Source organism: Primulina tabacum, chromosome 16, assembly GCF_025594145.1.
Source record: "Primulina tabacum isolate GXHZ01 chromosome 16, ASM2559414v2, whole genome shotgun sequence".
Classification (NCBI taxonomy): Eukaryota; Viridiplantae; Streptophyta; class Magnoliopsida; order Lamiales; family Gesneriaceae; genus Primulina; species Primulina tabacum.
This window is the reverse complement of record NC_134565.1, coordinates 37,185,524-37,212,093: the sequence shown is the minus strand read 5'-3', so window position 1 is coordinate 37,212,093 and position 26,570 is coordinate 37,185,524. Positions and strand designations below refer to the sequence as shown.

Below are 26,570 nucleotides of genomic sequence, written 5' to 3'. Positions count from 1 at the left end.
TTTTAAAGCACATATATGTGTATTTTTGAATTATCAAGGGGGGAAAAATTTCTAGTACTTTTTAATCAAAACGAATAGCAGACGTTTCACCCGATCTTTTGAATCAAGTGTGTGCGTGATTTTCACCTCAAAACTATGAAAATCTTAGCAACAAATAATCACAAGTAAACAATCAAAACTCGAACGAACCTTCAAAGAACTCGGCTTTGACAATCTGCGTAAGAACGATTGAAAAACGTCATAAAGCATAAAATTTGATAAGTTTGATTTTTGATACAAAGCAAGAAGTTTGAGAGAAAACTCAAGAACAAGATTAATTCAATCAATAATGTAAAATATGTTCAAAATTTCGTCCATATATTTTAATAAATAAGAAAAGGTTTGAAATCTAGTTACCTAAACAACTTGAACTCTAAGCTAGGAAACTATGAATTCTTCTCACAGACGGCGCGCTGGGTGGGAATGTTTGGCCGCCCTAGCGCGAGACTCTCTGGAATTCACCGTCTGGGGCAGTACATGGCGCGCTGGGATGAAAATGTTTGGCCACCCTAGCGTGGGAGCTTCTGGTCCGGGGTCATTCTCTTCATACTTTAGCCCTTGAACCACGGAATCTCAAACTTACTCCCGTGACTCACGAACCCCTCGGGACTCGGTTCCTTACTTGCAAGTTCTTATTAATTGCTCATAATTTCATGCAATGATTCCTTAAATCTCTTCAGTCGTCCCCTCTTGATACGTCCCACCGGCAACTCTAACGGGTTCCACGTCTTCCACGCCTTCCTCGGAGCTTGGCCTACCTTGATTGCATCATCAAGGAAGTAAGATTAGTTCTAGATTTGAAAAGAAACTTAATCTCTTTACGTAGCCTTGACCAGGCTGGATATACCTTCAAGGCCGAGAGAGGAAAATTGACAGTCTACAGAAGTGCACTAAGTATGATGAAAGGACAAAGATCAAATGGACTATATTTCTCTTAGGGAACACATTGTAGGCTCAACAAGTGCAGTTGAATGACAACAAGATAATTACAGGTTATGGCATCCCAGACTAGCTCACATAAATGAGAAAGGTTTTCTTGAACTGCATAAACAAGGTTTACTTGGAGAGAAGCTACTGAATCAAATGGAATTCTGTGAAGATTGCATAAGAGGAAAGTCTACAAGGGTTAAGTTCAACATGGGAAAACACACATCTACTGTGCCTATGGATTATGTTCATTTAGATCTCTGGGTCCGTCAAGAATACCATCGAATGCTGGAGCAAGGTACTTCATGACAATGATTGATGATCATTAAAAGAGAGTATGCTTACATACTCTGAAGAATAAGAGTGAGGCATTTGAAAAATTCAAGTAATGGCTCACACTTGTAGAAAATCAAACTGGTAGAAAGTTGAGGACATACAATGGGCTAGAATACTCCTCAAATGAGTTCCATAAATTCTATAAGAACAAAAGGATATCAAGTCATTTTACAGTATCTAATACTCCTCCAAAAAATTGTCTAGCCGAGAGGATGAATAAAACCATTTTGGAAAGAGTTAAATGCCTTTTATCATATTCAGGGGTACCAAAACCTTTTTGGGCCGAGGATGCCAATAAAGTTTGTCACCTAATAAACAGAATCCCCTCGATTCCACTTGGATTTAAGACCCTAATGGAGAGTAATGGCAAAGGGGTTCTCTCAAGTGAAAGGAACATATTTTCGTGATGTGTTCTCACCTGTTGTTAAACAGATCAATGAGATATATGTTAGTAGTAGTTGCAAAAGAAAACCTGGAACTTGAGCAACTTGATGTCAAAACAGCCTTCCTCCATGGAGATCTTGATGAAAGAATTTATATGCAACAACCCAGATGTTTGAGGACAAGTCAAATCCACCCTTGGTATGTCTACTAAACAAGTCCTTTTATGGTTTAAAACAATCCCCTAGACAATGTTATAAACATTTCGATGACTTTATGATAGCACACAAGTTTACAAGAAGTAATTATGATTTATGTGTATATCATAAGGAAATCAACACTGGAAAGACCATGTATTTACTATTATATGTGAATGACATGCTAATTGCAAGTCGAGACATAGTTGAAATACAATCCTTGAAAGCTGAACTTAGTGCGGAATTTGAGATGAAATACCTTAGGCATGCCAAAAGATTTTAGGCATGGAAATCCAGAGAAACAGAAAGTTGAGGGAACTATTTCTGACTCAGCAAGAATAGTCTCAGAAGATATTGGAAAGGTTTGAAATGCAAAGTTCAAAATCAGTATCAGGACCTATGTCACAACATTTCAAACTTTCTGGAACCCAATCCCCAAAAAGTGATCACGAGGAAGAATACATGAAGCGAGTTCCCTATGCAAGTGCTGTTGGGAGCCTAATGCATTTGATGGTATGCACAAGGCCTGACTTGGCCTACTCGGTCAGTGTAGTAAGAAGATTTATGGCAAATCTTGAAAAAGAACATTGGCTGGCATTAAAATGGATACTGAGAAATATAAAAGGCACAATGAACTCTGGACTGATGTACAGAGCCGGCACAATGAATGGAAATCTGGTTAAAGGCTATGTGAACTCTGATTATGCAGGGATCATAGACAATAGTAAGCCCTTGTTAGGGTATATATTCATAGTGAATGACACTGCAGTGAGTTGGAAAGCCACTCTCATAAACACATATACGAGATATTTTGTCAACATGATTTGATATAATATCATTCAATTTTATTATTTTTTAAGTCATTATTTTATGTCACTTCAGTGATATTCACATAATGTCCACAATGAAGACGGAAGAAATGAAACATCTGGTACGAGTACTCTTGTTTGGTTCTACCATATATGAAGTCAACTTGCCCTCAATGAGATGTCTGGGTTGCTGGAGTAGGACGTTTGATGAATGATCGGGAGTTCGATTCTCCATATCAACACTTTTTTCAGACGAATTTGTCACACAAAATTTGTCTGATGTGATTTTCTTAAAGAATGTAATTTTCAAGTTGTTGTATTAGTTCAAAATTTACTATGTACTCACCAAATAATAGCACTTGTCAATTCACAGTCATTTTAAAAAAACCAATCAACTTAATTTCTAGCAGTTAAATATTTTCTAGCAGTTAAATGAGAATGAGAATGAGAATATATGTATTTAAATGAGGGAAAATAACCTGCATATGAAACACACTTGCATTCGTCGGTTTGACTACGTGTAAGTTTTTTTAATAATCATAAAAAATGGTAAATTTATTATAATAATTAAATTGATAAATATTTTTTGAGAAGTTTTCTACAATCTAATTTTATTTTGATAATATTTATTTATCTTTTATATTTATTATAATAATCTTCTAAAATTATAAATGTCAAATTCCAAATCTATCCTTAAAACTTTCTTTTTTTCTCCATCTTAATAATTGTGTATTCTCCCATCAATTTTGGAATGAGAAAGCTCTAAATTAAAACACTATGATCGATATATATGTCATCAAACGTACAGGTGTGGATTTTTATGTATGCAGAAAATTTTGGTTCTTGTCATCTTACGTTTAATTTGTTGGGTCCAATTAATTGTTATAATTTTGTTTGTTGTACTTGATTATTTTCACTTTTCTCTTATTATTTTAAAATTTCTTCTTGTGAAGTTAAGTTTAGTGGATGATGATACGATTTGTAGCAGTGCGGTACTAAAGATATGCATCATTTTTTTTTAATGATTGTTAAAGAACTTTCACTTCAAACCTATAATATAAATTTATTTACGTACTCTAAGTTATAGTAATACATTGAGATAAAGAAAATAGGAGAAAATTGTTGGAAAATAATATTTAAAATGTGTGTATTGAATATTTGAATGTTGAATATTTGAATGTTGAAAATATTGAAAATTAGTGTGTGATGATGTAGGTAATGATGTATTTTATTTTTGAATTATTTGTAAAGAAATTCTATAAATAGTCTCACCATTTGTGAAGAAATTTACAAGTGGGTAGAGAGAAAAATTTTATAAAGTGTGTAGTTTGGTAAATTTTGAGAGTTTGAGATTTTTACTTTTTACCATAAATTTTTACTTTTTCACAACACGTTATCAGCACGAAGCTCTAAAAGTCCTCCATACTTTTCCAAGTTCCAAACAGAAGAAAAAGGTAACAAAAGTAATAATATTTATTTTACTGTTATTTATTTATTGTATATATAATATAATGTTATTATATAATAAAAATTAGAAATAATAAAAATAACTTTTTTCAAAAACTTGTTATAAATCCTGGGAGGATGTTAAGACGACATCTCACACTTCCGGTAAGGGATACGACAAGTATAAAAGCCTATAACGTTTTTAAACAAAATAACTTATGACACCTCATTATAATAATGTGATATGATATATATAATTATTTAAACATGACTAATATTATATACATCATATTATTACCATAAAATTGTACAAATACATACATTTATTTCTTGTACACCAACGGTCATAAACGGTAACAAAACGGCTAGTTTTTGCCCTATAAATATGATCTCACAAACACATTCAATCACTTCAACTTTCACTTCTTCTCTAAAAATTATTCTTCTTCAAATTTTCGAAGAAAAAAGAAGATGGCTTTCTCAAGGATATTTTTAATTATTTTGGTTATCATACTCACGAGTCTTGTATTTATTGGAGAATATCCTCCTCATGTGTTTTTTTTATTTTTACAAATGCTTGTACTTGTTGTTTATCCATTACTTTGTATTGCAATATTCATTAACTAATAAAATACATCGTAATTTTTTTTAGTACCACCATGTCAAACTTGGCAAAGCTCGAATTCATTGCTCTTGATATCACGGGAAAAAATTATATGCCATGGACTTCGATGTAAAAATGCATCTTGAGTCAAACGTGGCAATATAAAAACACGTAATTAATACAATCATTATGATCATCATCACAAGGGAGAGTGTTGGAAAATAATATTTAAAATGTGTGTATTGAATATTTGAATGTTGAAAATATTGAAAATTAGTGTGTGATGATGTAGGTAATGATGTATTTTATTTTTGAATTATTTGTAAAGAAATTCTATAAATAGCCTCATCATTTGTGAAGAAATTTACAAGTGAGTAGAGAGAAAAATTTTATAAAGTGTGTAGTTTGGTCAATTTTGAGAGTTTGAGATTTTTACTTTTTACCATAAATTTTTACTTTTTCACAACAAAAATAAGCCTTTTAAGATTTGGTAATAATTTAAGCCTATTTTTAAAATAGGGGTTCTAAATTCTCGTGTGATCCAAAATAATAATAATCTCTTTTTGAATATTTAATTGACAAGTCCATGCTCAAAATTACCATTTAGAAAATAAGATAATATAGCCTAGCTAATGAATGAGTTTTCCAAAAAACTGTAGAAAATATTATTATTTACGAATAATTAAAAAGGTCAGTGGCCCAAAAAAAAAGATCTTTTGCTTAAGTAAAGATAACTTACCCGTTATCAGAAATGGCGGTTGGAAAAGCACGACACGTGACATAATACGTACTTTGACCGAAAAAGGAGTTGATTTCTTTTTATTATCATGAACCACATTCCATTCCGTTTCAAGCAAAATAGTAATATTAAGTTAAATACAAATTAGTGCATAACTGATAATTATGTATTCTCTTTTTCAATGAGAATTTTTTGAAAAAATTATAATTTTATGTTCGGTTCTCATATCGTTAAGCATTTATCAATTGAGAGTTATCAACTAATTGAAATAATATACATATATCGCCAACATATGTCAAGAAAAGACGAACTTAATTATTAGAAAATGTAAATTGCTCATTTAATTTTGTGGAGAATCAAATATTTAATTTCGCTTCCCTCTTTCCACACCAAAACAACATGTCACTCAAGAATTCAAGAAAATTGTCGCCTGCAAAGTTGGTGAAAATTCCCCAAGGAACCCAATTCCCTGTTTCGCTTATGAAAAATCCTGGACCAGGTTCCAAATGGGATTGTAGAAGAACGAACAATATATTGTTGGAACCTATATGGTAGCACTTCAAAAGTCTGAAACTGATTCACGAAAGCCTTTAATTTGATTTCTATCTTGTCTGAAACTTCAGCTGTCTGAATAACTTTTAGAGCCTTTTGAAGTTTCCTGCAGTACTTAAGCCATTGATTTCTTCGATCAAGCTCAGTAATGGATAACAAAAAGAATTGGAGAATACCTCTCTCCATATTCTTCGAGGACGCGCGGTATTAATTCCTTTCTTTTTAATCTACCCTGAAATCTCTCAAGTTCTATGAATTTGTAAATGACGAGTTCTAATCCGTTTAGAAAGTCAAGATTTTGTTCAGACAAGCATACATGGTCATTCGAGCTGATGAGTTTCATGTGTATTTTTTTTAATTATGGTTCCGCATCTTGGAATCAGAAAATCTCAGGACTCCTGAGAAGTTGAAGGATTTTTCTTCATTCTCGTTTACCTCGTGGGATTAGAACATGATTTTTTCGTGTACGTTTTCAAGCAGATCAGTGTTTAAATTGGATGATCTCGGTACAGAAATAGCAAGAATCGCTCTCCCTGCAGCACTAGCTTTGACAGCTGATCCTATTGCATCACTTATGGATACAGCATTCATCGGCCAAATAGGTAACAACTTCAAGATAAAATTTAATTTCTGCATATTTTTAGATAGAAATGGTCCGGAAAGAGTCGTCCCTTGAATGAATATATATAATCCCGTTTCTTGAACATGATTATTGGCTCTTCTGCTTGATTTGAAAAGTGAACTAAAAAAGTTTTTCCCCTTAATGTACAGGTTCAGTTGAACTTGCTGCTGTGGGAGTTTCCATTGCTTTATTCAATCAAGTATCAAGAATCGCTATTTTCCCTCTTGTCGGTGTAACAACCTCTTTTGTTGCTGAGGAAGATACAATAACAAAACCCATTCACGACACCCATGATTGTGAAATCTTGGAGAACGGTTCGTCCAAAATTGACCGTGAAAATAAAATCTTGATACCACACGAAGGTACTAAACTAGATTACTAGAAATCACACAATTTTCCGAAGTTCTCTAAAAATTTTGTAGCATGTTTCCGCATTTAGATTCGGATGAGAGATTGTACAATATGCAACAAGAAGACAACTTTCAAGCAGTGGAAATAAAGCAGCAAAAGAAGCAGATACCCTCGGATTCTTCAGCATTGATTATTGGTGGCGTTCTAGGTTTCATTCAAGCTGCATTTCTCATTGTTGCAGCGAAACCTTTATTGAGCTTCATGGGAGTCAAATCTATAAGTAGAAGTCAAGAAAAAATTGCTATCAAGTTACTTCACTAATTGTATACAATTAAATAGTATCTATTTGATTTGTGTCGTTTCACGTTCCCTTGAACTTTTTTTGAAGAATTCACGTTTCTTATTTAGGACTCAAAAATGTTGTACCCAGCCGAACAGTATTTGAAACTAAGATCACTACGTTCTCCTGCTGTGCTATTATCTTTGGCTATGCAAGGCGTTTTTCGGGGATTCAAGGACACAAAAACTCCACTTTATGCTACAGGCAAGCGTATTATAAGAATAAAACATCATTTTATAAGATCACCGAGTCTGGTTTTATCAATCTTGAAATGATGCTCGAATTTTGGATACAACATAGTGGCAGGAGATATCACTAATATAATATTGGACCCCGTATTCATATTTGTATTCAAAATGGGCGTGAGAGGTGCCATTTCACATGTTATCTCTCAGTAAGTACTCTCCCTTCAGACCAACCTCAAGAACAGTTATTCGGGTGCTCGCTGTACTATAAACTGAATGATAATCTTACAATGTCACTGTTTTTTCAGGTATTTAATTTCATTGATACTCTTCTGGAGACTGAAAGAACAAGTGGATCTTATTCCATCTAATCTCAAGTACCTTCCATTTTGTCGTTTTCTCAAAAATGGTAAAGCTAGGGTGTGATCTCTTATTGCTTCAGACTTGGTATTAAGGCACGTTTTATGTTATTGTAACATTATTGTATAAATTTCCAACATAGGATTCTTGTTACTTACAAGGGTCATAGCTGTTACATTCTGTGTAACTCTCGCTACATCAATGGCTGCAAGAATGGGATTGACTCAAATGGCCGCGTTTCAAGTATGCTTGCAGATCTGGCTAGCCACGTCTCTTCTAGCCGATGGCTTGGCCGTTGCTGGACAGGTGATGCTGCAGCTTTCATTTAGAAATGCTCGGTTACAGATCATTTTGTGTAAATAAGAAACGGTAAGCATGAAGTGATCTTGATTCTTTCAGGCAATTCTTGCAAGTGCATTTGCAAGAAATGATTACACTTGTGCAGCTGTCACTGTAGCAAGAGTCTCGCAGGTACTCATCAACCCCACGTCACCAACTAAATTCTTGGCCATGACTAAAATATATTGTCGCAGTTGGGACTAGTTCTAGGATTGTTTCTTGCTGCATTTCTTGGAATTGGTCTACATTTCGGAGCAAGATTGTTCACTGATGATGTTGATGTTATCCATCTTATTAGTGTTGGAATCCCGGTACATATTCAACTACCCTATATGATAATTTAACTTTACTCATTCAGTAGAATTATAATAGAGGAGAAACGATACAGTTTGTCGCAGCAACACAACCAGTCAACGCCTTAGCATTCGTTTTCGATGGTGTAAACTTTGGAGCATCTGATTTTGCATATTCTGCACACTCAATGGTATGTTTTCCAGTTGTTTAAATAGGAAAATAACAAAAATTTATAATTGAAGCTATTGTCCTGCAGGTCACAGTAGCAATATTCAGCATTGTGTTTTTGCTCATTCTTTCATCGAGTAATGGATTTGTGGGAATTTGGATTGCTCTCACCATTTATATGTGCCTCAGAGCGTTTGCTGGATTTTGGAGGTGAGCTGTTTGCACAAAACCAGCATGTTGAATTTTACTCATGAAAACCGTTCTTCTGAGATCCCATTAAAACTATATATTTAACATATATAACTTTTGATGTATGTGATTCAAATAAATGGATTTTTGTGTAACATCTCTTTTGTTATGTTTGCATAATAGGGACGGGAACAGGACCTTGGAAGTTTCTTGGGAGGTGATTAATTGTTTTTTTTTTTTTGGGTGATAGATGATTAACTGTTGATTACAAGTTACTACATATATGTTTAGTGCAATGGCTATATATTCATCGAATTATTATTTGGTGTCCCCAGTCCAAAATCAATCAGTTTATAGCATATCATTGGAAATACCTGGAGTCAATCCAACCTAAGAAAATTTTGAATTCATGTAAGTGGTACTCTTGTTACAATAATTGACGCTTATACCTTACCTCAAGACCTAATTCAAGAGAAATCATTGTATAAGTTCATGCATATAACTCCCAATGACTTCCCCGTCCATGAATGAACAATTGAAATATGACGTTTACAAGATATTATTGGGTGACCCATAGAGTAACTCAATTCATAACGGTTAATTTTGTCTTTAAAATTAAGATTTGTAACTAACGGAACCCAAAAAATATTTTTAGAAGGATGATTGTTCAAGTCTATATATATATCTCAATAATTTAATTTTAAATCATTTAAATTTATTTATAAGTTTAATTATATTTACAATAATAATAATAATGTCACCAGTTGTGTAATCTCAGTTCTCACCTTGTTTGTATTAGTTGGACCCGAATCCAGCCATTGCCATTTACGTACGGTTATTAATTCTACAGTTTTGTACTTTAGTCGGTGTGAGCTAATCTATAACTCAACACGGCAACCTGCGGAAATCCAATGAGGGAACACGATTTTCCCTATTTTAGGCCAAAAAACATCAATAGCACCAAGGAACAAACAGAGAAACCTCGATCATCTCTACAACTTACACCCCCTTAATCTCAACCTCCTCGCGGCGGCTCCGCCGTAGCTCAATTGCCCTTCGCGGCATTTCATTCCAAGCTTCTACCAATAGCATTCCTGCACGATATAACCATCGGCGACGATGCCCACCTCTGCGCCGTCGAATCATTCCAGTCATCCGGAGTACTTGATCGGAAGGCTAAATTCGGCAATCACTCCGTACGAAGCTAAGCTGAAAGCTTTGAGGGACTTGAAGAACCAAATAATAGGCAATCGTACAAAGAAGCTTGCCTTCTTGAAGCTAGGTGCCGTACCCTCCGTCGCCTCTATTCTCTCCGATGCGGCGGCGGCGGCAGAAGGAAGCGTTGGGGATGCTCGGGAGCTTCACGAGTCCGTGTTGATTCAGTCGGCCGCTGCAATTGGGAGCTTTGCATGTGGATTAGATGCTGGAGTCAAGGCTGTTTTGGATGTGGGGGCTTTCCCCCTTTTGTTGAGTCTCATTTCTCATGTCAATGACAAGGTATACTTCTTTTCTCGTTTGCTTTTCTCTTAATTATTGTGAATTCATGACACATTTAACTACTTTTTTTGGGCTATTGTCTCTATTCAGTGTTGTCCTTGCAATTTATTCTTTTTGCTGCTTTTATAACTCTGCTGTTTCTTATTCTTTCTTCACACAGAAATTTCCGTTGCTGTAAAAATGTAGTCAACGTTGAAATTTGTAAGATGATTTTGTATATAGTAAATGTATTAAGCAAAAGATGTATGCATTGAGTTGTAGCATCACTGGGCTACTGTTCTTCAAAATCTGTGTTTACGTACTTCAAGTTTGGCAGCTGTCATCACTTTTCTGTATCCCCTCAAACCGAATTGGACGGCTGATGTTATAATGATTGTTGTTACCTACGCGCCTCCATTTGAACTAGGACGCAGGAAATTCTGAACAATTCTCATCACATTTAAATGTACAATGCATGATAATATAAGTGAAATGTCAGCACAATTATTTTAGTGGTGACTAAAAATAAAGTTCAATTGTCATTTGATTCTTTTTTGTTAGTATTTTTCTGCTAAATGGAACCTATGCATTGAAGATAGAAAAGATAATGTTAGAGGTGTGATCATGAACTTTAAGATCTTGAAATATTGGTCACATGTTTGAAGTGCTGACTGGCCTCCTATTTTGTCTGTCTATTAAATGATTCTTTTTTTGTGTTGGCATGCAATCTTTTATCATCACCCTATTATCTTAGAACTTTCAATGCAGGTTGTTGATGCTGGTGCTCGTTCTCTGAAATTGATTTATCAGTCAAAATTGGCTCCGAAGTACGATTTTATTCAAGAGAAAAACATGGAATTCCTCCTTTCATTGCTTAACAGCGAGAATGAGAATGTTACTGGTCTTGGTGCAAGTATCATTGCTCACTCATGCCAAACAATTGTTGAACAGCAGGCACTGAGCGAAACTGGAGTTATTAAGAAGCTTGTTAGTCTTCTCGGAGGTTCTCTAATTCAGAGAGATGCTAGTTTAGAATCTCTGGCTGCTGCCATTAAGGATAATCAAGAAGTTGCTTCCAAGTTTGTGGGAACCGAAAATGGAACAGCACTGAATGTTGTGATTGAACTAACAAAGGATAAGTATCCTCGAACAAGATTGTTAGCCTGTATGTGTTTGATTAGCATAAGCAACACAGTTTCACCATATCTCCAAGACATAGGAATCAGAAATAATTTGGTAAAAATATTACTTGATCTCCTTGATGATCCAGGTCAAGTTGGAGATGAATCTCCCTTTCTTTTGTCTAGTTTGATAAATGAAAAGGAGGATATGCAAAAAATAGCATTTGATGCCAATGCTGTTGAAAAAATGCATGAACACTTGAAGAAAGGTTCATTTCAAGGCAAACGATTGCAAGGAATACTATTGGCACTGGCTGATCTATGCACAAAGTTGGAATGCTGCAGGAATAGGGTACTACATTTGAAGGTATAGTGTTTCACGCAAACATTATATTTTGTTGTTTCGGTTTCCTCCTATGTGCAGGTGTATGAGTTATCTATTCTATCTGTTTAGTCTGTCTTATGAAATAATTCAGGGAAAGAAATTGCATAATTAGTTTGTTGAAATCTTTGAATACTGCAAAAGGTTTACCTTAATTGTTAGTGAAGATTTAAATTATCAGGAAATCTTCTACACCTTTTTTGATTAAACCAAGAGAATATATATACACAGAGATTGACAGGAAGGATAAAAGCTGACTCCTAAAGTTTAGCCCTAATTGATAGACCATAAAATTAGGAACTGGTAACTTACCTAGAATAAAATATACACATGCTAAATATAGCCTAGATTACAAAGATACTAATCCCTAACTTCTAGTGATATAATCGACACTCCCCCTCAAGTTGGGTAGTACATATCGTACATGCCCAACTTGTTACATATTTCATCAAAGTTAGGACCTAGAAGCGGCTTTAGTGAGAACATCTGCAAGTTGCTCTCGAGTAGGTGTGTAGAGAATCTGAACATCGGAGTTCTTGAGCTTCTCGGCAATGAAATGTCGGTCTATTTCGACGTGTTTTGTACGGTCATGATGAACCGGGTCTTTCGCCATGCTAATGGTAGCTTGGTTGTCACATCTGTGGGTTACTGATCCTTCCTGTTTTATTCCCAAATCTTCCAAGACACGACGTATCCATATTCCTTCACAAATAGCTAATGCTAGAGCCCTAAGTTCAGCTTCTGCACTGCTTCGGGAGACCACCGGTTGTTTCTTGCTTCTCCAAGTTACAAGATTTCCCCATACAAATGAACAATACCCCGTTGTTGATCTTCGGTCCGTGTGGCTTCCAGCTCAATCCGCGTCGGAATACAACACTTCTATCTTCGTGTTTCCCAAATCAGATTCCCTTACCCGGGCACTTCTTCAAGGATCGGAGAATTCGATATACGACTTCCATGTGTTTCTGAGTGGGACAGTTCATGAATTGGCTCACATAACTCACTGCGAACCCGATGTCTTGCCGTGTATGAGACAAATAAATAAGCCTCCCTACGAGCCGTTGATACCTCCCTTTATCGGACAAGATCTCTTCATCTTTTTTTCCACTTGGTTTGATAGCTTCCATGGGAGTACTTGCTGGTTTACAGCCAAGCATCCCTGTCTCACTGAGTAAATCCAAGACATGTTTGCGTTGTGACAAATCAATTCCCTTCTTTGACCTTGATACTTCCATACCCAAGAAGTACCGCAGCAATCCAAGGTCTTTCACCTCAAATGACTGAGCCAATGACCGTTTAATATTCACAATCGCCTCTTCATAGTCCCCGGTCAAGATAATGTCATCCACATAGACAATGAGGATGGCAACTCTATGATCGGTAGATCGTTTGACAAAGAGTGTGTGATCGGATTGACATTGCTGAAACCCTTGTTCCTTTACCACAGTAGAGAACCTCCCGAACCATACCCTTGGTGATTGTTTCAGCCCATAAATCGATTTCAGCAACTTACACACCTTATTGCTACTCTCATTGACAGAAAGCCCGGTTGGAATTTCCATGTAGACTTCTTCCTCCAATTCCCCATTAAGAAATGCATTCTTAATATCAAGTTGTTGCAGCTTCCAATCTAGATTCGCAGCCACGGACAAGAGAATTCGCACGGTGTTAAGTTTAGCTACAGGTGCGAATGTCTCCTGATAGTCGATTCCTTAGGATTGAGTAAATCCACGAGCCACTAGTCGGGCCTTTAACCGTTCAACACTTCCATCCGCCTTGCATCACGGTGAATAACCATTTACAACTCACGGTTTTCTTCCCGGGAGGTAAATTTGTGATAGTCCACGTGTCATTCTTTTCCATAGCCCTCAATTCTTCTTGAACCGCCTGAGTCCATCCCGGGTGCTTCAAAGCTTCTTGTATTGATCCCGGAATAGGTACCGTGTCAAGGTTTGTGATGTAAGCCCTGTATTTCTGTGACAAACCACCATAGGAAACAAACCTCTGTATTGGATGATTAGTGCAACTCCGGGTACCTTTTCGTAGAGCAATAGGTAACTCTTCGGACTCTTCGAGAGGTGGAAGTTCCGGTGTGTGTGGCTCCGTGCTTGGAATCGGAACCGAGTTTGATGACGGCTCAACAGTAGGATGTGTCAGTGGCTCACTTATTCTTGGAGTGGGTCTCGGCCGATGGGTGTATACTTGTATGTCTGGCTGGGGTTGTGGGGATTGGACCTGGTCATCAACAAGTGTAGCAGGTGGATTCGAGTCATTTTGTGGCATATTTGGTGTAGTAATGAGGAGAGAATCCCAAGACCAAGGCTGTACTTCCCTCGAGTTCTCCCCCTGAAGAACAATTTTGGTGAAATAGGGAGTCTCTTCGAGAAAAGTAACATCCATAGTGTTAAAGATCTTTCTAGTCCTAGGACAAAAACACTTGTACCCTTTCTTATTGGAAGAATAGCCGATAAAGACACACTTAGTGGATCGAGGATCGAGTTTGCTACGGTCGTGTGGATAGATGTGAACAAATGCGGAGCATCCGAAGATTTTTGTTGGTAAGTTGGAGGATAGGATGGCTGCATGGGGATAAGCTTTGATTAGGGTTTGATATGGCGTAGCAAACTTCAAGACTCGAGATGGCATCCTATTTATAAGGTAGGCAGCAGTCAACACCGCCTCGCCCCATAAATATTTTGGGACACCAGTTGAAAACATAATGGATCGGGCAACTTCTAATAGGTGACGATTTTTGCGTTCGGCTATACCATTTTGTTGGGGTGTATTTACACATGAACTGATTTGAACTATCCCATGTTTAGAGAAATAGTCTCCTAGAATTAGGTTGAAATATTCCCTGGCATTGTCAGATTTTAGTACCCGGATTTTTGACATAAACTGAGTTTGAACCATGGCTTCGAATGCTAGAAAAACTTTTTCAAGTTCTGATTTTTCTTTCATGAGAAATACCCATGTGAGCCTAGTGTGGTCATCGATAAAAGTGACAAACCATTTGGCACCATTTATATTAGCTATCCTTGATGCTCCCCATATGTCACTATGGATTAAAGTGAAGGGTTGCGATGGATTGTAAGGAATGCTTCGATAAACTGAGCGTGTATGCTTTGCAAGTTGACAAATTTCACAATGAAAATGTTGTGGTCTTTTATTCATAAACAATTGAGGGAATAACTTTTCAAGATAATAAAAACTTGGATGTCCTAGTCGATAGTGCCAACACATGACTTCAGTATCCTTATTGACTCTAGAAACTAAAACAGATTTTGAAACCTTGGATTTGATTGACTCATGATTAGGCTGACTAAGGGTGACATGGCTTGATGTGGATTCCGTTGGCGAGTTAAGCAAGTAGAGTCCTGAGCACACCCTAGCACTGCCAATCATCTTCCTCGATCCCAATTCTTGAAAAATGCACATATTTTGGAAAAATTCAGCGGAGCATTTATGATCAGATGTTAACTTATTTATTGATAACAAGTTGCAATCTAATTTCGGAACATGCAACACAGATTGTAGGGTGAGAGTTGAGGTTAGGCAGATTTTTCCAATCCCGGCAACTCGGGATTTAGAACCGTCAGCAATCCGCACGGTCACTTGGGTTTGGCTCGGTTGGTATTCTTGAAACAGGGACCGGTCTCCCGTCATATGGTCTGATGCTCCTGAGTCAATAATCCAATGACGAGATAGAGTATTCCAAGTAGACAAAGCATAATACTTGTTACCTTTATTTGCATGCAAACTGACAGGTTGGCTCGTGGTATCGTGGTGTGTTAGAGTGGTGGCTAATGCCTTCTGTAAGGCCTCGATCTGCTCCTTTGAGAATGAAGTGACTTCCGTGGAAGTGGCTGAATTTGCTCGGCTATTTCGCTCATTGAACGATCTAGAAGGCTTCCAATCAGCAGGTTTCCCGTGAATCTTCCAACATGTGTCTTTTGTATGGCCTAGCTTGGCACAATGATCGCAGTATGGTCGAGTTTTGCGCTGAGAACGAGTATCCTGTTGGCTGGCAGGATGTGCACCGTATGATGCAAGTGCAGATCCTTCTACGCTGACCGAGCTATTCTGAGTGCCCATCATCACCCGCTTTCTACTCTCTTCCCTTCGAACCTCAGCAAATGCTTCTCTCAGGTTCAGGAGTGGCTTTCCACCCATTATTCTGCCTCGGACTTCATCTAAGTCTTTGTTGAGACCTAGTAAGAACTTGAATGTCCTCTTCTGCTCCTGAATTTTGAGGAATCGCTGACCATCCTCGGCACACTTCCATTCATGGCTTTCAAATGCATCGAGCTGCTGCCACTGTCGGACAAGGGCGTTGTAATATAGAGTGACTGGCTGATCTCCTTGCCGCAAGTCATATAGTACCGATTCTACAGCGAATAGCTCTGAGGTATTATCTGAGCTAGAGTATGTTTCCCTTGCGGCCTGCCACATCTCAAGGGCTGTTTCATATAACAGGAAATTCTCTCCAATTTCCATTGTCATAGAATTGATAAGCCACGCCATAATCATGTGATTCTCGATGTTCCACTTCTTGAAGCCTGGATCCGTCTTCTCTGGGATGGCCGACTCGCTCATCAAGTACTCCTCCTTCCCTCTACCGCAAATAAACATTCTAACCGACTTAGACCACTGAAGATAATTGTGGCCATTTAATTTGTGGCTTGTGATGACAAGGGAATTGTTTTCGGTGGGGCTAGGGTTTAGAGTTTCTGATTTTGAGGTTTCGGTAGCCAGGCCATGTTTCACCATGGTTGAGGATGGCTACACGAGAATGAGGCTATAGGGGAGGAGATTGCGATTTGAGAGAGAAGAGCCGTAGCTCTGATACCATGAAGATTTAAATTATCAGGAAATCTTCTACACCTTTTTTGATTAAACCAAGAGAATATATATACACAGAGATTGACAGGAAGGATAAAAGCTGACTCCTAAAGTTTAGCCCTAATTGATAGACCATAAAATTAGAAACTGCTAACTTACCTAGAATAAAATATACGCATGCTAAACATAGCCTAGATTACAAAGATACTAATCCCTAACTTCTAGTGATATAATCGACAGTTAGCCTAGTTGTTAATAACTTGTCATTTATATGCCTACTCTTCTGTCCAGGTGTTAGATTTTGCAGTAGATGCACTAGCTCATGATAGTGCTGAAGTGCGCGCTGCAGCTTGCGTTTTCCTGAAGAATGTGTCTCGTTCTGTGAAGGTTTGTTGCACAAATTTGAATTTAAAGTTGCCCGAATCTCATTACCACCTGTGTAGGCTTCAATAACAACATGTTATTCAGAATTTGAGTGCAGGTCATTTTATGAACGATACTGTCGCCCTTCCCTTGGTTGAGCTTTTGTGTGACTCCTGCACGTCAGTCCAGGTAAAAGTTGTTTCTTGATGAGTTGAGCATAGGTGGCTTGTTGGCCCCTTTTGCTATGATTTCTCTGTATCATAAGTTCTCACTTCTCATCCACATGTTTGTCTCAAATGAAATTAATATGGATGGATTTTCTGGATGTTGTATTTGTCCTGCTTTCAGCAGCTTCATTGCTGTCAGATACGTACGTAGTTTTATTTTCTTCTATTTGCCTGTCTCAGGAGAAGTCTAGAAATTAATCCCTTTAATTATTTCCATGTTTATGCAAAATAGCTTTTATAACCGTTTGTTCTCAAAGCTAGTGAAATACTAATTCCTTGAAATTTTACTTTTTCCAGATTGCTGCTCTGCGGGCAATCAGCAATGTGGTTGTTGATTTTAAGGCACATAAATCACTATTTACACAAAGTGGAGGTGTGAAACAGCTAGTTTTGCTTTCAAAGTCAATGGAATCTGCCATTAGGGTCAATGCTGTGTGCGCCCTTAAGAATCTGACATTCCTCGCAAACAACAGATGTAAAGAAGAAATTCTTTTGGAATTGACAACGTCCACACTAGCACGCCTTATTAGTGGTAATTATTACCTCTGCTGATGTACAAGGGACTAATTAATATATAGGATAATATATTTTACCTTCTGCTGATGCATTGATTTTGGTAGACCCGGAGGCCGCAGTCCAGGAGCAAGCTTTGGCTTTGATTCGCAATCTCATCAGTGGTACTCTAAATTCCATTGAGTATGTATTTGGGGAAGATAGTCTTCTCCTGCATGCTATTGGAAGGCAATTGCAAAGCTCTTATGCATTTGAAGTTCTTATTCAAGTAAAGTGTTTATTTGCCATGCTCAGTTTTAGGTGTTTTAGGAGGTGGTTGCTTGACAGTAACATATCACCCCTATGGCCCTCTTCCATTTTGTTTCACAAGAATCAATGATGTTATGATAGCTAAATAGTAATCACGAGCAGTTTTCATATTCATATGGTATGCAATATAGCAGACAGTGTTAGTAATGGGAATGGGCATGTTATAAACATTGAAGGAGAATTGTTAGTGGTCATTTTCGTCTTTACTCATCATGAGTTGTGGGGATCGTTTTTGTCTCCCAGGGCATGTACACTCTCAGCAATGTTGCTTCGGGCAATGAGTTCCATAAAGAAGCTGTAATGAACCAACTTTTTCCATCGGCAGGCAATGACACAGAATCAATTTTGACCAAGTTTTTGCAGAGTACTGACTACCGATTAAGAACAGCTGCTATTTGGACAATTGTAAATCTAATATTTCCGAGCTGTCCAGGTGCACGTGGTCGGGTTACTGAACTGCAAAATGCCGGCATAATTTCAACGCTAAAGAATATGACCAATGACCCTTGCCTGGATGTAAAGGTGACTTAATAAAATCTAGGTTATCGTGTGTGTTATTTAATTTGTTAACTAAAGTATCTTCACAATTCTTTATTGAAGCTTCGAGTGAGAATGGTTCTTGGACAATTACTGATGTTCGGCGATGCATCAACATGAATTTGTAGAATCATACAACAAATTCACCAGTGAAGGAACTAATAATGTGAAAGAAGGTGCTTGTGCATTTTTCCAATTTTGTAACATGTATCACTTCGTCAGGGACATTTAAGAACTGGTATGCAAATTAGCATCAACTTACTTGTGCATATATGTCTGGATGAGATTTTTTATGTTACTTGAGAACTACTGTGTTTCACTTAGGCTTTGATTTTCTGTGAATAATTAGATTTTAATGTTTTAATGTGCCCCCCTTTCTATCATGATATGGAAGCAACTTAGTCAAATGTCAAAATTTGGGCTGACCTTCGACGCCATTAGCGATATTCTGTATCTAGTTTTGCTTATGTTATTTGAACCCGTTCTTGCATTCTATACAACTTAAGGCATCACACCTCCTGACAAGATCGGCTGACTTTTTACTTCGTTCCATTGGCCATATATGATTTGTTGATTTCATGCATCACGGTGAACTAGGTTAACTTGTATTTCCAGCTGAATGAGCCGCAATTTCAGTTTTGGAGTCTCATTTTTAAGTCTCTCTTTATTGAGAGCAGTGTAATATTCTAGTTTCCTTTTGCGTTCCCTCTCACGATATGGAATGTCTAGATTCATGCAACCAACCTCAACTAGTTTGATGACCGTGATGATAACTACATCACAGGTTTTAAAGAATATTGTACAGTACTCAAGTTTCATTCACAGTACAAATATTAAATGGTTTTTTTCTTTGGGTGGGTAAGATCTGAACGTCTCTTTGAAACCCTATTTCTTACCCTATACGTGAACAAGCTTCAACCAAATGAAATACCAATTTCTAAAGAGTTCCCTCCGAACCTTCTTACATCATGTAACAAACGTTATATACAAATATATGAATATGAATCGAAGCACAATGTAAAAAAAATGTTTTACAAATCTGTAGCCTCAGGGAGACCAACCCAGAGGCCAGAAACCGTAAAGGTCGTGTTTTCACCCAACCACCTCCGAGCTCGTGTCATCTGTGGGCCATATCACAGTCTCAACAAGCCTTTCGCGCATCAACTGCAAATTCTGATCTGAAATCCTCTCATACATCTCCGCATGATCACATTTCTAGAGATCAAATAGCATATAATCATTGAACAAAACATGCAAAGAACCGGTCAGGCATCAGAGTCATTTCTCATACCTTGATCCATTTTCCATAGAGGTGGAGCCGAGTAACCATTACTCTTTCAGCAAGGTCATGTTTCTCCTGTTACAACCAATTTGTCAGTGATTGGCACGAGTAGAGAAAGTAGGCCCTCAAATGAAATTTTTTTTAACCTTTCCTAGGTTGCGAATAAAGCTCTTCCCATAACCATTCTCGTTTGATGCGACAAAACTGAAAATAAACAATGTAATCAAGTGAACAGCCTTATGCACATATGTTGTCAACACTTGCAATTTTGCAAATGCACATCAACACAATGCCATTTTTATACACACGAAAACAAATTGCGAACGTCTACAATTTCAAACTTGACAGTTTGAGAGTTGAACTTGTATTACGAGTGCATGGTGAAGATGAGCAGACAATCAGAAGCCCGAACAAACTAGAAGTGCTTACTCGTAGAACCACCGATACTGAGTAGGATTCATCTCATACAGCTGATTCAAGACTGTCCTCACCGCTTTGTACGTGAAATATGTAAGAATTTGCTGCACGAAAGAGAGACGATTGGTTTGCATCGCGTTCAAGTCACTTATTTGCTGTTTTAACTCTAGACTAGACTAGATGGATAGGATAGTACACAATTCAAGGAGATTCAATCACAATGAGAACCTTTTGTAAATTTGGACCAAATAAAAGTAAAATCACAAAACCATATTTATCGCATAAATCTTCAAATTTTCGCGTAGTTAATTAAACCAAATATTTTTCTTACAGCCTTCACGTCTTCAAAGGTGTCTTCATACTGTCCAGCCAATTCATTCACTATCAAAATACTCTTATTTATCCTCTGTTTCTTCAAATTCTTGGCACCCGAAAGAGCTTTAATGGAAGAACAATCAAGAAATGAGCTACTCAAGTCCAACGAAGACAAACGAGGGACATGATTTTTACCAATCAAATTCCTTTGGAATACCAAATCTCCACCACTCAAATTACATGAAGACATAGCATCCAAAAACAAGCCAGGAGTGGTATGGGAATCAACCACCGATGGACCCACAAAGGAAACAGCTCCCACCATCCTCCAAAAAACCTGTTAAAAATTGAAGTCCCAGAAATAGATTGAATTTTGATTTACCAAGAAAGGGTTTTGAAGTGGAAAAAACAAGATAATAAGAGATTCCCACTAATGCAAAATAAGAAATAAATAAAGGGAATCCAAGAAAGTCGGAAGGTTTGGTAGGATTCAAAGATTCATGTACGTGGATCAAAAGGGTGTTCAAATTCACTACGCAGCTCTTGAGAAACGTGTTCGAGCAGGTCAAATGCGAAAATAGAAAGGAGGAGCCGCTGATTTGTTCAACAGGGTGATCATAACTCTGACCAGAAAAAATAAATAAACAAATAAAAAGTAGGCCCAAATTTCTCCCACATACTAAAACTAAAAATAAAAATAAAAATAAAAATAAAAATAAAAAACTCTCTATGGTGGGAGAAATATATATATATATATATATATAATTATAACAACCTTCAAACATGATACATCGTCCTAAATGTAGAATTATGTGTATAAAGTGAACACTAATCAAAGTTTGTTTTTTATCTTTTCTCGAATTACTCGCACACAAAAAATATTAATTTTTTAAACAACCTTCAAATATGATACATCGTCCTAAATGTAGAATTACGTGTATAAAGTGAACACTAGTCAAAGTTTGTTTTTTATCTTTTCTCGAATTACTCGCACACAAAAAATATTAATTTTTTAATAAAAAATTACAGACGTGATACTGAAAAATATTGATTTGTCTTACATCACCAAATACCACCAAGTCAATATTTAAACTAAAATAACTAAAAATTAAAATTTAATGTATCAAAATCAAAATTTGACAATTTAATATGTTAAAACTCCGAAATTGAATAGACTAAAAAATTAATTTATCATCTATATATATAAAAGCAGAGTTTTTGCTAAAAATAGTAATTTTTCGCCAAAATGTCATTTCTAAAAAAAGGAAAGATATATCATGAATATTGACATATATGTATTGCAATAAATGATCACCTCAACTATTGTTTGCATTGATTATTTCAATTCATTTAATTCAATTTTGAATTTAATTAATTTTTATATAATTCAAATGTAATTTATGTATTATATGTTTTTTTATTTTTTTACTCAAATTGAAACTAAACTTTATTGAAAACGTAAACTATATTAAAATTTTTACATTGATTATATCAATCAATTTAAATAAAAATTTTATAAATAAATTAAAAAAATGATTGCAATGTTCAGTATCACTCATGAGGTAAATCATTCAAAAATACATTTTGCTATTTTAAGTAATTTTCTCCCCAAATTACTTAGTAAAAAAAAAAATAATATTTAATTAGTTTATTTAATTTTTCTAAAAATAAAATTGGTTGAGTGTTAAAATTTATCACTACAACAAGGTTTTCCAATAGACATAAAATTACAATTTAATAATCATAATTTTTTTTTAATCCCAAATGCATATTATTTAGAAATTACCTTAATTTTAAAGAATTAATGGATTGTAGTTTTCTTCCAAAACCATATGTATATTGTATATCTTGAATTGTCTTCTTAAAAATTCAAAAAAGATAAATTACATTTAAGTATCTGCATTGATTATATCTTTCTATTTAATTCCAGTTATGTTTTTAAGTTGTGTGTTATTTTATATATTTAATTTTTAATACTCTATATCATATTAAATAAAATATAAAAATTTTAATATAATATTAAATTTTTCAACTTTTTTTAAAAATTTCATTAATTTTTTGTCTATTGACTGCCTGTGAAATGTTATTATTATTATATATCTTAATAGAACTTTAATATATGTATCTTAATAAAAATTTAATATAAATATTTTTAACATTTTCAAAAAATAAATTAAATTTTAATCAAAATTTATTCATCTGAATAAGTGACAAAAAATTGAATTTTGAAAAAATATTTATTTATTATTTAAAATTTTGATAAATAAATAATGTATGATTTTTTAAATATCTTGTTTTATTTATTTTTATTAATAACAATTTTATTTAAACAAAATAAATAAGTCAATTTAATTACAAAATATTGTTATCATTATTTGAATGCTATCTCAAATGACATAAATATTTTGATATGATAACTTTTTATAATAATATTAAAAATTTAAATATATTCATTATATTATATCAATTATTTTAAATAATTATTCAAAACATTAATACTTAATAATTTCAATCGTTAATTTTATAAAATAACACTCCGTGCGCATGGTTGAAATATTAGTATTGATAATTAACAAGATTTCGGTTTCGGGCTTGGCCTTTTGAATACAGTATTGGAGGCTCTCTCTTTTGGGCTCATTATAAAATAGTATCGGGCCTAAAACTATAAAAAGATGATTATTTATTTATCATAAATAAAAAATTATATGATCAAACACAAACAATAAAAAAATAATTCCAACCCTCTCTTAAAATTATTTTTCAAAAACTTTTATTTGAAGGTATTTATTAATAACTGTTTTCTCAATTGAAGGTAAAACGACACTGTTTTGGTCAAGGCTTTGCCCCGCGTTCTCCACTCGATTCACGGCTTTGTTACCTGATTTCTCAGTTTTCCGGCAGAGCCCAGAAATATTTCAAAATGTTCTACCGAGGGTAAGAAGTAACAATTTTGAATTCTGTTTAATTTTGTGTAAGTATTAATTTTTAGCTCATATAAAGTACTTTGAATCTTCACCCTATGAATTCTTATCGTGGTGTTCGATTTGCTTCAATCAGCAATTGCTCTGATATGTGTTTTATTTTTTCTATTTCTTTTTTTGGTTGACGCGGCTTAAATATGTATTGGCGTTATGTTTTTCTTGTTACAGTTTGTCGTGTCATTTTGGGTTTTAAATTTCGCTAATTTAGATTTTCCTTTCTTATTGTTGCATTTCTGAAATTTTGCTTTCTATAATTGTTCCATGTCCCAATAAATTGCAATTTTTAATGTTTTAAATTCGGGCTCCAATATTAGAATTTGTACCACTAGTAGGAAGGTTGTTTGGTTATTATCCTTTTTGATAGCTTGTTATTGATTAATGGGTATGAAATACGAATCTTTATGAAGAAAATAAGAATCAAGATATAATTGTATCCCGGGGAGGAGCCCTTGGTTGGAAAAATGGTTGAACTGGCTATTTGTCAAATGATTATTGGACAGGATTCTATATGATGTTTTTTTTAATATAATACTTACCTGGTGAATGCCTTTGTTCTTGTGTGGCTATGAAGTAAATTTGCAGACACTGGTGATGCTCGTGAAATGGGTGGTATGAAACGGCAGCGGCTGATGGATCAGGGGTCTTCATATTATGGTGCTCCTGGTACAAGTTATATTAACAATGCTCCACCGCCTCCGCCTCCCACATATTCTTATATCCCCCCACCTTTTCCTGTTGTTCGACTGCGAGGCCTTCCCTTTGATTGTGCAGAGGCTGAAATTGTTGATTTCTTCCATGGTTTAGATGTTATTGATGTTCTGTTTGTCCATAAGGGTGGCAAGTTCACTGGAGAAGCTTATTGTGTTTTAGGTTATCCTCTTCAAATTGATTTTGCGCTACAGAGGAACAGGCAAAACATAGGTAGGAGATATGTTGAGGTTTTTCGAAGCAGAAAAGATGAATACTATAAGGCTGTAGCTAATGAAGTTTTTGATGCTCCTGGTGGCTCACCTCGTCGTGGTGCACCTAGGGCAAGATCTTCTGATGAGACGTGGGACTTGTCAGAATTTAAAGGGGTGTTACGGTTGAGGGGTTTGCCTTTCTCTGCCACCAAGGATGAAATCATGAACTTTTTCAAGGATTTTGTGCTTTCAGAGGATAAAATTCATTTAATTTCTAATTCTGAGGGAAGGCCAGCCGGAGAAGCTTTTGTTGAATTTGCAAATCCTGAGGATTCGAGATCTGCAATGTCCAAGGATAGGATGACTCTAGGGTATCGATACATAGAACTTTTCCCTGCTGCACTTGAGGAGTTGGAAGAAGCAATTTCAAGGGGGCGGTAACTATTTCTTACTCTGGTTTCTATCCTTCTGCCACTTTAGGATCTTTCTACTTTTTGTTCTTTAGTTATTTGGAATTTGGATATATATCTTGCTAGTACATATTAGCTTTATTAAATGTGTGTGATTATCTGTTGGGTATGTATTAGTTGCATATCTTCTCTGTGCTTTTATTCCTTTATGTATTCAATAAGGGGCACTGGTGTTGTCCTCCATCTCGTGTGTCACCTTTGTCGTATTCAGATTGTCTGCATGAACATGTTCTATTACTTGGACAGACACAATGTGTGGTATGATTCGAGAAATCAATTTCACAGAATTTTTTTTTGCATTATTTATTTTTTTAGCGATGTTCTTATTCTAATAACATCAAAGACTACAACTTTGAAATGGAATTACAAGCTGCCTTTTGTGTCTGTATCATTGCTGATACAGACATATGTTAAGTTCAATTATTCAAGTCACATGATCTACATAAATGTTTTTTATCCCTCTCTTCAGCTTAGTTATCTCTCTCCGGTGACTCTCCAAATATTAATTCCAACCTGTCGTTAATGTTTTTGAAATTTCTTTTGGTCAGGAAAATATCTTGTGAATGACTGCCTATAGTCTCAAACTTTTGGAAGCTATTGATACATGGAATATATTTTGTTTTAGGATATTCTTGGTGGATTGTGGTACTAATTATATGCATCTCATTCTCTTAATTTTCATACTTTCGAGGTTCTTAAATTTCCTTGTGATGAATTTGTGCAAATGACTTGTGTCTGCAAGATGCTCCTGAAAGATTAAGTTATAGGAACTTATGTTTATCAGGATATTACCAAAATCCTTTGAGGTGAAGGACCCTGCGGAGCCTACGCCTGTACTGCGGATGAGGGGTTTGCCATTTTCAGCTGGCAAGGACGATATAATCGATTTCTTTAAGGATTTTACTTTAACAGAAGAGTCGATCCATATCACCTATAATTATGAAGGGCGACCAACTGGAGAAGCTTTCGTGGAGTTTGCTGGTGCAGATGAAGCAAAAGCAGCACTGGCTAAGGATAGGATGACACTTGGTAGTCGTTACATAGAGCTGTTTCAATCATCGCCAGAAGAGTTGAACGAATCAGCTTCAAGGGGACGGTAACAAATTTTGGCCCTGTTTTTTTTGCGCTTAGAAATAGCTAGAGTTGCAGAATGTAGGAGCCTTGTGCTTCTGTTTAGCTAAAAGTTGTGGGTGACTTATATAACTCATTCTATTTTGTTATCATGAAAACTGTGTCACAACTCTGATTTTTACACTTGATAATGCAATAACATATGTGAGATTCTGAGTCCGAAATTCGATGGATAAGGTTTTGTTTATTATTCTTCAAATGCATATAATGAAGCTCATGAAGTTCTTAGGTTCACACGGACTGATGATCTCGTACTCGATTCAATCAGTTGAGTAGCATCTGTTTAAACTTGCTAAAGCTCTGATATAGTTTTGGGAGAATGGAAATGACTATGGTAGTGTAGGTCTCGTTCATGTGTTCACCAAGTAATTTATGATATTTTAAAACATAAATTACTTAAAAGATAAAACATAAATTACTTAAA

General features: G+C 35.7%; 4 protein-coding genes across 7 annotated transcripts; 3 read left to right on the top strand and 1 right to left on the bottom strand.

Annotated features, from left to right (window-relative positions):
* The first annotated feature begins 5,910 nt into the window (after positions 1–5,910).
* On the top strand, positions 5,911–9,434 carry LOC142530155 (protein DETOXIFICATION 42-like). Its single transcript, XM_075635949.1, has 14 exons — positions 5,911–6,029; positions 6,143–6,234; positions 6,511–6,632; positions 6,802–7,014; positions 7,092–7,279; positions 7,412–7,547; positions 7,644–7,737; positions 7,837–7,937; positions 8,031–8,194; positions 8,288–8,359; positions 8,422–8,538; positions 8,616–8,711; positions 8,778–8,899; positions 9,062–9,434. The coding sequence occupies exons 2-14, from the start codon at positions 6,179–6,181 to the stop codon at positions 9,123–9,125; spliced, it is 1,545 nt and encodes a 514-aa protein (XP_075492064.1). The 5' UTR covers positions 5,911–6,029; positions 6,143–6,178; the 3' UTR covers positions 9,126–9,434.
* Positions 9,435–9,748: 314 nt separating this feature from the next.
* LOC142530212 (uncharacterized) lies at positions 9,749–18,971 on the top strand. 2 transcript variants are annotated; one of them, XM_075636013.1, is made up of 9 exons: positions 9,749–10,375; positions 11,123–11,519; positions 11,625–11,842; positions 16,991–17,086; positions 17,168–17,251; positions 17,587–17,821; positions 17,910–18,070; positions 18,355–18,633; positions 18,712–18,971. In XM_075636013.1, exons 1-9 carry the CDS (start codon positions 9,998–10,000, stop codon positions 18,766–18,768), a joined length of 1,905 nt encoding a protein of 634 aa, XP_075492128.1. In that variant the 5' UTR covers positions 9,749–9,997; the 3' UTR covers positions 18,769–18,971. The 2 variants fall into 2 exon arrangements, with proteins under 2 accessions (XP_075492128.1, XP_075492127.1); XM_075636012.1 differs by having other exon boundaries at positions 11,123–11,842.
* A 697-nt stretch (positions 18,972–19,668) lies between these two features.
* On the bottom strand, positions 19,669–21,292 carry LOC142530213 (chaperonin-like RbcX protein 2, chloroplastic). 2 transcript variants are annotated; one of them, XM_075636015.1, is made up of 6 exons: positions 20,858–21,292; positions 20,679–20,785; positions 20,360–20,451; positions 20,077–20,134; positions 19,940–20,005; positions 19,669–19,863 (listed from the first exon to the last, which is right to left on the bottom strand). In XM_075636015.1, the coding sequence occupies exons 1-6, from the start codon at positions 20,985–20,987 to the stop codon at positions 19,741–19,743; spliced, it is 576 nt and encodes a 191-aa protein (XP_075492130.1). In that variant the 5' UTR covers positions 20,988–21,292; the 3' UTR covers positions 19,669–19,740. The 2 variants fall into 2 exon arrangements, with proteins under 2 accessions (XP_075492130.1, XP_075492129.1); XM_075636014.1 differs by having other exon boundaries at positions 20,679–21,289.
* A 2,086-nt stretch (positions 21,293–23,378) lies between these two features.
* On the top strand, positions 23,379–26,322 carry LOC142529214 (uncharacterized). Of its 2 annotated transcripts, none has more exons than XM_075634679.1 (3): positions 23,379–23,596; positions 24,215–24,982; positions 25,800–26,322. In XM_075634679.1, the coding sequence occupies exons 1-3, from the start codon at positions 23,583–23,585 to the stop codon at positions 26,113–26,115; spliced, it is 1,098 nt and encodes a 365-aa protein (XP_075490794.1). In that variant the 5' UTR covers positions 23,379–23,582; the 3' UTR covers positions 26,116–26,322. The 2 variants fall into 2 exon arrangements, with proteins under 2 accessions (XP_075490794.1, XP_075490795.1); XM_075634680.1 differs by having other exon boundaries at positions 23,450–23,596; positions 24,226–24,982.
* The last annotated feature ends 248 nt before the right edge of the window (positions 26,323–26,570 follow it).